The sequence below is a fragment of the Anneissia japonica genome, unplaced genomic scaffold, assembly GCF_011630105.1.
Source record: "Anneissia japonica isolate Jap-2015-1 unplaced genomic scaffold, ASM1163010v1 scaffold1929_len197191_cov155, whole genome shotgun sequence".
Classification (NCBI taxonomy): domain Eukaryota; kingdom Metazoa; phylum Echinodermata; class Crinoidea; order Comatulida; family Comatulidae; genus Anneissia; species Anneissia japonica.
In genome coordinates this window covers 121,249-136,116 of record NW_022751890.1, presented here as the reverse complement: position 1 = coordinate 136,116, position 14,868 = coordinate 121,249, and the positions used below count along the sequence as shown (strand labels likewise).

General features: G+C 32.4%; 1 protein-coding gene across 1 annotated transcript in view; it reads right to left on the bottom strand.

Moving 5' to 3' along the window:
- Positions 1 to 388: 388 nt before the first annotated feature.
- LOC117121875 overlaps positions 389 to 14,868 on the bottom strand; it is a 23,574-nt gene continuing 9,094 nt past the window's right edge. Inside the window, exons 4-20 of the mRNA XM_033267260.1 lie at positions 11,092 to 11,195; positions 10,857 to 10,949; positions 10,329 to 10,454; positions 10,030 to 10,143; positions 8,721 to 8,972; positions 7,873 to 7,999; positions 7,303 to 7,534; positions 6,705 to 6,894; positions 6,171 to 6,310; positions 5,654 to 5,884; positions 4,959 to 5,189; positions 2,741 to 2,791; positions 2,484 to 2,634; positions 1,721 to 1,858; positions 1,234 to 1,344; positions 670 to 823; positions 389 to 404 (exon numbers count right to left, since the gene is read on the bottom strand). Coding sequence (XP_033123151.1) covers positions 389 to 404; positions 670 to 823; positions 1,234 to 1,344; positions 1,721 to 1,858; positions 2,484 to 2,634; positions 2,741 to 2,791; positions 4,959 to 5,189; positions 5,654 to 5,884; positions 6,171 to 6,310; positions 6,705 to 6,894; positions 7,303 to 7,534; positions 7,873 to 7,999; positions 8,721 to 8,972; positions 10,030 to 10,143; positions 10,329 to 10,454; positions 10,857 to 10,949; positions 11,092 to 11,195 — 2,461 coding nt within the window. The remainder of the gene's footprint in view (positions 405 to 669; positions 824 to 1,233; positions 1,345 to 1,720; positions 1,859 to 2,483; positions 2,635 to 2,740; positions 2,792 to 4,958; positions 5,190 to 5,653; positions 5,885 to 6,170; positions 6,311 to 6,704; positions 6,895 to 7,302; positions 7,535 to 7,872; positions 8,000 to 8,720; positions 8,973 to 10,029; positions 10,144 to 10,328; positions 10,455 to 10,856; positions 10,950 to 11,091; positions 11,196 to 14,868) is intronic.

The following is a 14,868-nucleotide window of genomic DNA, read 5'->3' as shown; positions in this document are numbered from 1 at the left end:
ATTATAGTAATGATGATAATTATACTAATAAAAATGACGATTATGTTGATAATAATATTTATGATAATCAAGAATCTGCAAGGTGTACCAATGTTGCAAACAATATGCTTTTCATACAGCACCTTGTTATATTGGATATGCTGCATTCCAGAACACACTTGCCACGCGAACGTACACAGTCGAGAAGATGACATTTCCTCAATTTGGTTATCGTACGGCGATTCTTCGGCGAGAGATTGTAGATATTTTGAGAGGTTTGCATACGGAGCAAACTCCAATACTAAGGCGACCGGATCTACACACAAAACCCAATATAAAGAAATGAACAGAAATTGAACTACATAACATATTAGCAACAATAGTACGGTTATTTACTTATGACACATGTTTATTTTCCACTTCTTCTGGGTTACCAAGGATCGAGACTTTCTTATTTATATGTATTTAGTTTTTATAACTAATAACAACAACAACATCAATAATAATAATAATAATAATAATGATAATAATAATAATAATAATAATAATAATAATAATAATAATAATAATAATAATAATAATAATAAGAATAACAACAATAACAATAATAATAATATCAATAATAATAATAATAATAATAATAATAATAATAATAATAATAATAATAATAATAATAATAATAGGATATGCTGCATTCCAGAACACACTTGCCACGCGAACGTACACAGTCGAGAAGATGACATTTCCTCAATTTGGTTATCGTACGGCGATTCTTCGGCGAGAGATTGTAGATATTTTGAGAGGTTTGCATACGGAGCAAACTCCAATACTAAGGCGACCGGATCTACACACAAAACCCAATATAAAGAAATGAACAGAAATTGAACTACATAACATATTAGCAACAATAGTACGGTTATTTACTTATGACACATGTTTATTTTCCACTTCTTCTGGGTTAGCAAGGATCGAGACTTTCTTATTTATATGTATTTAGTTTTTATAACTAATAACAACAACAACAACATCAATAATAATAATAATAATAATAATGATAATAATAATAATAATAATAAGAATAACAACAATAACAATAATAATAATAATAATATCAATAATAATAATAATAATAATAATAATAATAATAATAATAATAATAAATAAAAAATAATTGACAAAACCATAATTGTCTCAGGTAATAATAATAATTCATTACATAACAACTAACAAGAATCTTTCAATATTTATACATACCTCTGATGCTTGTGAAACCAAGTAATCGGATAATGTTTTCATGCCTTGGCAACAATCTGATCATCTTTATTTCGTGCAACATGTTTTCCTTTTCCTTGACATTATGATCCTCTAAGTAAATAAAATTGGAATATTCTTTGAACATAATCCAATGTATTCAATCATTGTGCCACAATTAGCAATCCAATAAATTCAAATTAATAAAAGAAAAATATCAAAAGAATCACATAAATAATGCTACATTGCTCGCATTAGCTATAGATGCCAATGTTAAAGTAATGAAAGCTCACTAATTTGTGTTCAGCCACGTACGGTAGTAGTCCAGTTATGCTTTTAGACCAACTTCAAAGATTTATTATGAGGATTGAAGTGGACCTAGTGGAAGTTTATGCCCAGACTAGTCCTGGTGTCTGTTTCAGAAGATTTAAACCGAGAATAATGGTATTGGAAAACCAAGAAATATGGGATTGAAAGGAAAGCATCTTACCTTTTACAGTCTTGATTGCAACATTTGTTAGACCAAGACTAGGAACTCTTCCTCTACACACCTGGGATAGGTTTCCTTCAAATATTACGCCATCTTTACGTAATTCGTACGGATGAATCTCATTTGCAGTAATATTTTCTATAAAAAAAGTTATATAAATTCTCATAAAATAATATCATCATTGTAGGAACTATATAGGTGCTGGTTTGTTTTCTGAATTCCAATTCACGTTAACAATGTAATAACAAATCGATATTAAATGTTAATGTTTATTTAATAATAATTTATTTACTAATGAACATATGAATGGCTTTTCAAAAAGCATAAAATAAGGTATTCAAACGTTTTACTATGAAACATTTCGACTATTACCCAACTACTCTAGTGTCAATAACAAAAAATATAAATATACATTTGTTTGAGACAGAAATTATTTCTGAAAAAATTCGGAAAATGTATATTTGTATTACGCTAATCAAATAGAAACTAAGTAACTGAATAATACATGCGTGGCGTTTATGGACGATTCAATTTTTTTCTTATTTTGCATGTTTAAGGGGTAAGATTTACACAATTTTAAAAATCTTGTTTAAGGATAGTACTACCCCGATATTTAATCATCTCTTTTACAGAGATCAGTAAGTACGACCCGACTAATTTTATAATGTTTCATTCATTAGTTTCGCGTAGTCCTGCGAACATAGAAACAGGTAAGACAGGCAAACTCATTAACACATAACCTTCTCGGAGGAAGTAAACATACCTTGCGTGAATACATTTTGTGAAAATGGTACCTCATACTCGCCTTCCACTAGCCCCTTCTTTGAGTTTACGACAGCTGCTGACATTGGCAGATAGGGTGTATATTCAGGTGGAGGGTAATTTGGAGTGGCATATTGATTAGGTTCCACCTCCTAAACAACCAAACACATTTCGTATCATTTGAATATTTTGTACTACGTTGAAAACATTTGTTAAAAACATAAAATAAATTAATCATGATGCTTAACGATGTCTTACAATGGTGTAGACTGGGTTTTCATGTCCATTGTTATCTCCAAACACTTGAGGCTGCAATAGCAATAATAAACAATAATTATAAAGTGGTAGTAATAATAATAATTTTAAAAAAATAATAATAATATTAATATTAATAACAATAACAATAACAATGACAATAACAGTAACAGTAACAGTAACAGCAACAGCAACAGTAACAGTAACAGTAACAGTGACAATGACAATGATAATGATAATGATAATGATAATGATGATGATAATAATAATAATAATAATAATAATAATAATAATAATAATAATAATAATAATAATAATAATAATAATACTAGAGTACACTCCGAGAGTGTATACCTCCACCCACTCACGCATCTTTTCCTTTGGAAAAAAAATTAATGAAAACAGAATTTTAACCTCCACTGGGATGTGAAAACAGGTCCTGTGGCTTACATTGCAAACGTCATAACAAAATACTGTAGCAATTTTTGTTATGTGTGGTAGCCATTGAGAGCCTTCAATCATTGTTCTTTTACAAGCCATCCTTGAAAGTTTCATTCAGTGCATTGATCAGTTTTTAAGATATTTAGGTATAGGACGTAAAATATCATGGCATCTCACATGCATACCCTACTCCGGAACGTCCCCCAAAAAAATCATACTTTCTTCCTTGGCCTTGACGAACCATTCCAGAAAGGTTTTCAGAAGCATTTCTCATATTTTTTTAAATAATAATACTTGAGATGGTGAATGGTTGATTTTTCTTTTTGAGTTCCCATATGTATCTGGAGAGTTCGGTGCTATATATATATATGAATATATGATATAATATAAATCAAGACAGCCGTTAACACTGTTAAATTATATATAAATCAGAGGTAAATATAGGACTCGAAAAAAGGACATGATGGTACATCGTGTAGCACAGCCCTCATCAACAAATGTTGTCCTATAAATACATTGCGACTTCTCGCTGTCAAAGCGAGCGTCATAACCATTAGAACACAGAGACTTCGTGGCTGAACAGATTCAAATAATCGTCATGTAAATTGTATTACACAATTGTTCTCCTCGAGAGGGCATTAAACCACATAAATCTCGAGCTACGGAACGGAAAATTGAAAGACGACCCCACCAAAGCATACAAAAGGGCCTTAATAACGTTATCTAAATGAGAAAAAAATATCTCAAACAATGAAAGACAGGTTTTATCCAACACGATCAGTGATAGTAACCTGGATAAGATAGTTTTGACATTGTCTACTATCGGCAGGATAGGACAGCCTGTCTTATGGATCTTATGCTTTCAATATAACATTGGGGGTGACTGATCGTGTTGGATAAAACCTGTCTTTCACTGTTTGAGATATTTTTTTCTCATTTAGATAACGTTATTAAGGCCCTTTTGTATGCTTTGTTGGGGTCGTCTTTCAATTTTCCGTTCATCGCTAAGCATATGACTTTGTCTCTTCCCTTGTCTGCCGGGAGTATGACAATATTTGCGTCTGTATTTAATGTTAGAATGGCCTGTTGTTGTTCCTTCGTTGTTTTTGGTTTTGGACTTTTGGCTGATTTTATTATCTTGCAGACCGTACCTCACTCACCGAAGCGTGAACAACCCAATACAATCAAGGGTTCAATAGCCTGAAGAATCTGACCGAAGCAGTTGCTGAAACTGTTGCTAGGGTAAGCAACTAATTGGTTCAACAAAACAGACAATTTTCTAATATATTTTATGGAACCAAATGCATTCTTTGAAACAATAATCAACATAGCCGTTAAACTCTGTTAAATCATATATAACTCATCATCAAAGAAATGTAAATACAGTGCTCGAACAAAGGACATGATGATACATCGTGTAGCGCAGCTTTTAACGAATGTTGTCCTATACATAAATACATTGTGTAATTAAATGCCTCCGACGGGATCCGAACCTGTGCCTTCTTCTTCTGTCAAGGCAAGTGTCATAACCATTAGACTACAAAGGCTTCATGGTTGAACAGATTCAAATAGCCGTCAGGAACATTGTATTACACAATGGTGGGCCTCGCGAGAGGCATTAAACCTTTATCCGAGCACTGTATTTACTTTTCTTCGATGATTATATATATTATGTACTATATATAAAATATGCGTATATAATTGATTTGAAATATCGTAGGCTCGACCGCCAGTAAAATATATTAACTTGTAAAAAATGTGTAAAACAATATAAACTTACGTTCTGTCGTTTAGTTGTTGATTTGAACAAATATACAACAAGAATCAAAGTCAGGATCACAAACACAACACCACCTCCAGCAATGCCACCTATGTGTCCAATACTCAGTGACGTCGAATCAATGTGAATTGATACAAAATCTGTTTTTGTGTTATTAACAACATCCGTCGCTCGAATCCAAAATTCAACCGTTTCTTCCCCATTATTATTTTGGTAAACAAACATTTCCTCCTGAAAAAAAAAAATTCCATAACTTCAGTACATTTAGAAGTGTTACAAAGATCTTGGTAGCCAGTTTACTTTTGAGTTTCTTGGTGCTGGTCTATTTACTATAATTAAACATTTATATCTACATTTGATTATATATAATTTGGTTAAAAAATGTACCCTGTGATTTATATATATATATATATATATACATATATATATATATATATACATATATATTCAAAATAGCCATCATCGCACTAAAAGCAATTACCTATGCTTATATCACATAACCTGTGTGCACTTTACACAAATGTATTATTTTTGTACTATTATTATTAATATTCCATGAGGAAATGAATATTAATATTAATATATTAATATAGTAGTAGAAATAGGAGTAGCAGTAGTAGTGTTGGTCGTAGTAGTATTGTGATGATGATGGTGGTGGTAGGTGGTGGTTCACTTAACGGTGAACCCAACGGTACCAAATCATTCGGTGAATCCATCCAATTTGGCTGAAGTCCATCTTTAGCGATTCCAACTTCAAACTTTACAATTCCATGTCGATTACCAATGGACGATAGAGCACGCCCTGCTGGTAAAGCGTCCGAATCGTAGGCTTCATTAATAACGTCATTGTCAGTTTCAATAGCGTTCAACATACTTTGGTCTATGTGTAGTTGGTTAACAAAATGACCCTGCCATGACACTTTAAACTTTCAAAATAGTAAAAAGAATGATTCATATAATATAAACACATCATAATTATCTCCATCAACATTATCATCTCCAGCATCAAAATAATTTCCTCCATTTATTGGCCTAATCATGCTAGTCCAATCAGCATCATCTATATCATCACTAAAATTATCATCGTCATAATTATCAACAAGAAATTATTAATGTCAATATCTATCACAAAATCATAATTATCGTCATCTTAATAAAAGAAGTAGTAATAATAATAGTAATCTATTTTTTATAATATTCATCAAACCTTACAGTCTTATCAACAGATGTCCATGCTATAGGTTTGTCATCAGCAATCGATATTTCACTTTGGCTATCAAAAATAAGGCAGCGTCTAGCAAGACGAATGCTGCCGGCGACGTCACTAACCGACAACACGGCACAATATACACCTATTTTATAAAGACAATTCTTAATTGAAAATGTTTTGGCAATATTATTGTGATCATAAGACTGCAATACAATGCCACCAGGGAGCTGTAGTTCTAATAGTGTTATATGCTAAATTTGAAACTAACGAGATTTTATAATATATTTTTATATATGAAATACACCTCTATCTATATAAATTATCATTTAATTTATTTTCACTTTCACTTCCTGGTGGCACTCTACCGACAATTCTAAAATTACACGATAGCAATGTAACCGAGGCCAAAAAATAAGCATAGTCTTTCGTCTATCAAACCTTTATATGAGATAATCGTAATTAACTAAATTAAATTTATTCAGTAAGAAACACCCTGCCAAAATACATTTTAATTATTCATGACAAAAAAGGTCTACCTGGAGAGTTTAGCTCAAATTCTGCCTCATAATAATTTCCCCTTTTCGAATAAGTAAGGACGACACAAGTGTTATCAAACGTAAGGACGCCATTATTTGCTACCATTTTGCAAATTCTGCAGTCATAAGACGTTGCTGTCAATCCTGAAATATGGTCCACCCATGTTGACCACTTAACCTTCAGATGACTCTGTAAATTATTATAATAAATAGTTATCTGTCAGAGAAAACTAGGCGTAAACTATTGATCCAGTTTCGTGCGTTTCGTTGGTGTACAACATGGTACGTTCACTTATATTGACTCTCATTTATGTTTATTGTTTTGTTGATATTGATTAAATAACCAACGACTCTAAAGGATGGCTATACATAGGCCTGTATTAGATACGAGCCATGCGAAATTCAACACATTGTTTAGTTTTACCATACCATGCACACAAATAAGAAAGCACCACCAAACCACTTCGTCAACTCTTATTATGAGGTTGATTGGTAGAAAATACCAGACACCGACCCAGGACTACATTTGAATATAACAATAAATTTGATTTTAAATAATTAATGTCACATATAAATATGTTTATAATTTAATTCTCACTGATGTAGTGTATGGATCACCGATGTCAAGTGCAAATCCAATGCAAGTCGTATCACGTGGGACAAAAAGAGAGCAATGTGTTGGTGCATCGATGTCGACAGTTATGGTCAAACTCCTCGTTACAGTTTTGCCCTCATAGTACACGGGATTGTCGACTCTCCCGACCACTGAATAATCATAGTTGTTTAGTTTGAGAAATCCTCCGTTCGTTGATGAAGATGTAATTGTCAAACTGAAAATGACATTTAAGTACATTGGTAGAGAGCTTATGATAAATAAATTTCAGATATAATCAAACTTCACAACCAAACTAGATCTGCATTACAAATGTGTTGCCAAATCACGTATAATGAATAAGTTTTTATTAGCTAGATAACAGAAATAATAAAAAATAATAATAAAAATAACAATGCATCTACTATTATTTGAAATCTGGAAAAAAAGAATTACATTTTTTGTATAAAGTTTTATGAATATCTTGAACTAATTTAGAAAAATAATACTCTGTCGAATTTTCCCTATTTTAGCGACGGTTAAAAGAATTCTTGTAATACAATCGTTGAATCTTACTTGTCGTTGTTTTGAAGATTGTCCTTTAATTTTTCATATCGTGTACAAACATGTATGCCCTTATTCGGGTCGTCTTCATTGTGGTTCAAACTACAATCAATTTCTCCAGAATCTATTATATTGCCACCTATCAGACATAATTATTTCACTACAACAGTTTGTGGTTTAAGAAATTACTATAAAGAAACAACAAATAATACCAATTGATTCTGATTGATTATTTAAGGGCTATTGTGTATTCAATACGTCTTCCAATAGAAAATGCATTTGGATTCTTTAATGTTATTTTATAACATATTTATTCCAAAACCACTATAATTAGAGAAAATTATAAATCTACTTTTAGGCCTATTGTGAATTGCCGTTCGTTTTTAACAGGTAAAATGTGGATTCATCATTTTTTAAGGATAGAGTATTACTCGTGCAATGAAAACACGTTTAAAGCATTTATAGTCCATTTCTCTATCAAGAGGTAATTGTTAACCTTCCTCACAGTATTTTAGTAACCAAATCATAATACAACAATTTAAATTATTTACTTCAGACCAGGGAATCCCTGATTCAGAAGATACACCTTAATTATGGTATTTGTTTATAATTTTATACTAAATATCTACATAAGTGCGCATGCGCACTTGGAACTACGAAATCGAAAATATTAACTAATGGCGATACACAAGCTTACAGAACTAAATTGAGTAATCAATAAACATAATCCCGGCATACAGTGGTCAGGCTTATGTTGGACTAGAAATTATGAAACTATAAAGATAAAAAATCCTTCTGATGGATGAAAAATAAAGACAGGTATATACCATAACTAAATGTTAAAAAATCTCAGTATTCACCTCTGTCAATATACCAATTGACAACTGCTGAAATCACGCCCACATTGGAATCGTTGACGTAATAAGGAAATGGATACTCAGTCGCCGAGAACTGTGTTTGCCAATTCACAAGAAAGCTGTTTCCTTTTATGGATGAATAGATTGGTGACATATATGATTGTTGGCATGAAATATTGCTTGTAGAGATTCCATTGAATCCATTGTCATGTTGTAACAATATTGAGCAGCTTTTTACTGTTGGCGGCACACTTACTATCAATTAATAAAATGATGGATTATGAGAACACAAAATATTCTAGATGTAAATTTCTGTACATTTGACCAAAATAATACCAACAAATACTTGCATGTTGACGGTTTCAGCTTTTTCTATTATTTTAATCTAATTTAAGGTCATTTACATCTATTGTACGTCTACAAGTCTTTACAAAATTCGTTGAACAGTATAATAATATAACTATTTCTTTCTAGATATTGTTCATAAAGTCTAGCGCAGTGGTCTTGTCCCTAAATACATTTCGTATCTCTATTCAACCTACTCTTCGCCTTCTTAGATCATCAAAAATCACCTTTTTGAGCAGGAAAAGAATAAACCTATTAACATATACTTTCACATGTGCCGCCTCAACACTGAATGTCCTCCATTCAATGATTCCTAGCCAATTTTTATAATTTAGCGTACACCTCTGGACATATTCCAGCAATAAGATTATAAATAGAAGATGATTCACCACAAAACTACAACATTAAACAGTGGTGGATTCTGGAATTAGAGTATATGATGGAATAGAAAATACCTCCCCCCCCCCCTACATAGTTGGGGCTGGGGTACGAATTTTCTTATGTGTATGGCACTTTTAGATAGCCTGAAAATGGTACTGTCAGAGTCAACATTTAGTTGAATATAATTTGTTTTTATCCCCAATTTATTTGTTATTTTCTAGAATTCAGTTTGATTTATAGTTGATATTTTTCCCGTAAGATTATAAATAGAAGATGGGGGCCACGAAAGCCCATGCTACATCTTGAGATCGAAACATTTTTCTGTTATCTTTAATAAAGCTAAAATCGTATCTCTTCTACTTCTCCCGCTAAGTTTTTGAGACACATATGTAAATATTTACTATGTTTTCATTTTTTCTCTTAGTCTTTTTGACATTTTTAATCTTTAATTCACCTTAGTAAGTGCAACTTGAGTAATACCAATGTGATAGTGCAACCGAACATTGCATTCTGTCGTAGAGAATTGGCTCCATACAAATCCATGCTGATTTTAAATCAAATAATATTGATATAAACATTAACTTACTTTTCATGCAATTGTCATCCGAATCAAAGTCTGCATCACAAATACAAACGTTGCTCGAAGAGGCACATCTACCAGGATAGCAAGACCTACTATCATTACGCCAAGAACAAATTGCTATGAAGCGATGGGTAAGAAACTGTTAAATCAATACTAAATGCAGACTGAGTTACCGCACATTAATGAAAATTAATTTTAGGTAAAATACTAAGTATTGTTAATTTAATTCGTTTAAAGAGCTCTTATAAAACCTATGGAAATATTAAAGAGCGATTAAATTAAAATAAACTCAAGTTACTTACGGTTGCACCGACCATTAACTAAGTCGTACGCTTTTATTTCGTCATTGATGTGGTAAAGACATTCTTTGCACTCAATAGACGAGGTACAATTTATGATTTCGCAGTTATAAATTTCTGAATCGCAAGCTATAAATAAAGCACATTGGCCTATAAGATCGAATTTATATTACATTAAGTATTCAATTATAAATAATAACTGTTATAAGTAAATAATAATAATAATAATAATAATAATAACAATAATAATAATAATAACAATAATAATAATAACTGTAACAACAATAAGTAAATAATAATAATAATAATAATAACAATAATAATAACTATAATAATAACAATAATAGTAACTATAACAATAATGATAATAATAATAATAATAATAATAATAATAATAATAATAATAATAATAATGATAATTGTCGACTTATATACCGCATATTGCAGAGACCTCTATGCGCTTATAATAATAATAATAATAATAATATTAATAATATTACTGTATAATATTTAAATAAATAATTAAAATACTGTATTCGCATCTTGGTCCATGGTACCCTTCGTTACATGTACACACGTTAGGGCCTTCGCAGTTTCCTTGGAAACATTCGGGTAAACATATAGCTGCAATGATAAACAAATTAAAAGTAAGGAGACATTTAGTAATTATTGTTTGTTCACATATAGTGTATATTCACAAATAGTGTACCTAGAGTAAAATACTAAAGCATTCGTCAAGTCGGTAAACAATCCTCATAAACCTTACTTTCGGTACATTCATCACTGCCAGGAGGCGCGGCATAACCTTGACAACATTCGTATCTTGTACTGTAAACATTTCGATATGAAATAGAATATCGATACCGTGTTCTATATTTTGACAGAATATAAACAAAAAACAAATATTTTACAACAGTACGGAAACATTTCACGTTATAGTTACATAGATGATGCTTGCCGTTAAAAATTAACTATAAATATAAATAGAGGCCCTTTGTCTATTACAAGCGAATAAACTTGAAATAAAATAATTTGTACTAAAATTATAATTTCGAAATTATTGGCAGACATACGTTTTGCTTCGAAAGCATAACAATTTCCTTCAGCGTGTGGGTATGTAGGCAGTTTTGTTTTTAAATAAAATTATGTGTCGACTCGACTTCTATTTTCTATGGTGTCCTCTGAACTTGCATAATATAATAGTATTATATTAAGCATTTATTTTATTGCATATTATGTACGTTTGTTATTATATCATACGAAGGTAATTAGTCCTGTATTCATTGCTTCGTTACTGAACGTACGGAAATGAGCTGTCACCCATTATACTAAGCCTCGGCATTGTGTGGTACGGTGGACAGTTCCCTGTCATACCTCCATTTTTTTAACAAATCAAATACAAAAATCAAATTGGTCTATTTATATGGCGCCATTCAAACAGTCGTTGCTCGTGGCGCAATGGACAGATGTTGCACTTTTCAATAACCTTCTCCTCTGACGGTCATATATCCTCTGCAGCCGGTAAAGCCGAGCACTTTCATCTGTCCACGACAGGGGCCGAGTGGACCAGTAGGCCTACACCGGGTTAACCCCCTACTCGTCTAGTCTCGAACGATGTCCTGGGTTCTTTAAAGTGTACAAGAGCATTTGTGTATGGGCTTACGATTTATAATTCTTATCCAAGAAGACTTGTTCCACCACAAGAACCTAGAACTAGTCGGCCGGGAACCCGTGCCGGTATTGTTGGTTATGGTTGCGGTGCCCTTGCCTTAACTGCTCGGCAGTTTGATTCGAAACCTCCCCACTATATTACAACCAGGTACCCCTTCTGGGTAGAGAGAACAATGAAGTATGGTAGGCCTTAGGTATAAAGTGCGCAAGCGAAATTAACAGAAGAGTTCAATCCCCGACCCGACGGTTTGAGAACACGAAACGCAACCACTGCAACAACCGCTCCCACACACTGAATTATTATAAAAAGTATAGAACCAAAGATACTAGAAACACAAGATAGAGCACTCGCATAGCGAACATTGGTCAAAACGTACGCGGTCTCCTTCTCTTTTTATATGAAAGTTTTCTATACTTTGTCCAGACCACTAATAAAGAAAAACTTTATCACTAATCGGAGTCAGGTCACAAGATTCTGCGGTGTTACCAACCGTCTTCCATCGTGCGGGACGGTCCCGCATTTCAAAGTGATTTTGGATGAAACACGCACTTTGCAGAAACACATGCGTGATCCTTATAAATTTGTCATGCATTTAACACAAGTCTATGCGTGATAACGATTTATCACAAATTAAGGGGAAAAAAACCGAAAGGTTCACTGATTAATATCAGATAAGATTATTATAATAATCCCCATATACTAGCCAATAATTTTTTTTAATTTTTTTTTCTTATTTAATCATTTAAAATTCCTGATGATGACATAATTAATGTCAAAATATTAAATCCCGACACGATGGCGTGCATTTCGATACTTGGAGTTTGTATTATACAATCTTATCAGGGGAAAATGTATTTAAAAGAAGAAATTGGTTGTATTAAAACTATAAAAACGGTGATGCAGTAACTTGAGTAATGAGAGAGTACAGTATTTCCTTGAAGGCCCTACTTATTTCACTAACGAGTTACTAAAAATTGATCAGTAACGAAATGTTTGTGTAGGTCTACATGGTTCGGGTGCTTAAATTAAACATAGGCTACATTGAAACTCAAATAGGCTTTATTAATAATATGTTTGCTTATATACCTGTATTATCAACAAACACTCCCTGAAATCGTTTAAAAAAATGATCAGATCGTCGGAGCGGCGGGGTTGGGGGTGGTTTCCCTGCCGCTTGGACACCCTAGCCAACTGGCACTCACGCATTTTAAATCTCTCAGGTTGGTAATTATGTTATTGTTTTGATTTATTTATGCCTACTTGTTTGTATCTTATTAATAATGGCAACAATGTCTACCTACGCAAAAGGAGCTTATAATGTGTTCACATTTATGTAACTTTGTCAGAGATTTTTTTTTTTGGATCCAGCCGTACGTGGCCGATTATTTTTTTGCGTAGGTAAGTTGAGCAAAAATTTATGAAATATTCATTAGTGTCTGAAGGCATTACTGCGCATGCGCAATCTCCCTCGCTGAACATATTGCTGCTGTTTTCCCACCGCAACCAAAACAAAGATACAAACAAGCTTGTGATAACTGCTTATATATGTCTCTTCCTTTATCGTGCCTCAATGAAGATCTGGTTTTATATAAACAGACACACTGCAGAAAGGAAAACGCTTATACTGCATTGCATGATATTGTCATTAACAGTGACGAAAAGTAAAGTTTAGATTAATACTGTACCCTGTACAATAATACTATAGGTCAGCACTCTCGACTAACATAAAATAAACTAAAATGGTGACCCTACAACCAATTACTGTATGCAATTGTATTTTCAACTAAAAAGCGTTACCTAAAAGCCTTAAAGGCTATACTTGGAGTTGCACTGAAATAAAAATACATCAGTATCAATTCAAACTTAACAACGAATAGGCCTACTTCGTATAACATCAAATTTACAGAAATTCTCCATGTCTGTTTTGTATATAGTAAGTTACTTTAGTCGGTTTTTTTTTTTTTTTTTTTTTTTTTTTATTTTTTTTTTTGTATCATACTTGCATTATAGAAGAGAAGGTCGCCGCCTACGTCGGGTCCAATTTCCGCCTCATTTTTGCTATGCAAGTGCTCTATCTTGTATTTCTAGTGTCTTTGAGCTTACCATGGAGGTATTATTGAGAAGGAGATCACTCGGCAACAGATCCCTTTGACGCGACAAACCTATGTGTTCCCCGCTTTTGCATCGCGCGCGGGCGTATTACCCTATAATCAAAGATACTAGAAATACTTCTAGTATCTTTGCTATAATTCACATTTTTTTCGTTAGCAACAACTTGGCAACGATATGCATTTATACGCTTCAGCAGAGCAGTTGTGCAATAAAACGTTTGATTTTAACCCATTAAATATCTTTATAATGAACAATTTTCCCCTGATTAGATTTTTTCGGGCTTTTGTTATGTTATTTGTATATTTCAGGAACGGATTCCGTAAAATATTTATGTTAAAATTACTTCTGTGTTCATTATAATTTTGTCTGAAGATTGACTGGTTCGACTATAAAGCTAAGTCAGCGTAAAACTGAAAAATACTCAGATTTTGGATTCATTTTTCGAATAGTTAACCCTCGTTAACCCTAAAATGACTTAGTTTATTATAATCCTTAATCATTTATTAATTTATATCTGTTAAAATTAGAATTGGTGAATTTTGGCAAATTTATGAAAATTGAAGTTGAAATATACTATACTTTTATAGGTCATGTAAATGTTCCATTAAATTCGAAACTTTTCTTGCTAGAAAATATTAATATGTTTGATATTTTATGAGAGATAAATGTATCAGCTTCAAAATAGAAAAGATTGCGCAGCCATAGTGATTGACAGTATGTAGTGTGCATTGAGAAAAGAAGGTGCTCTCCATTTCGGCA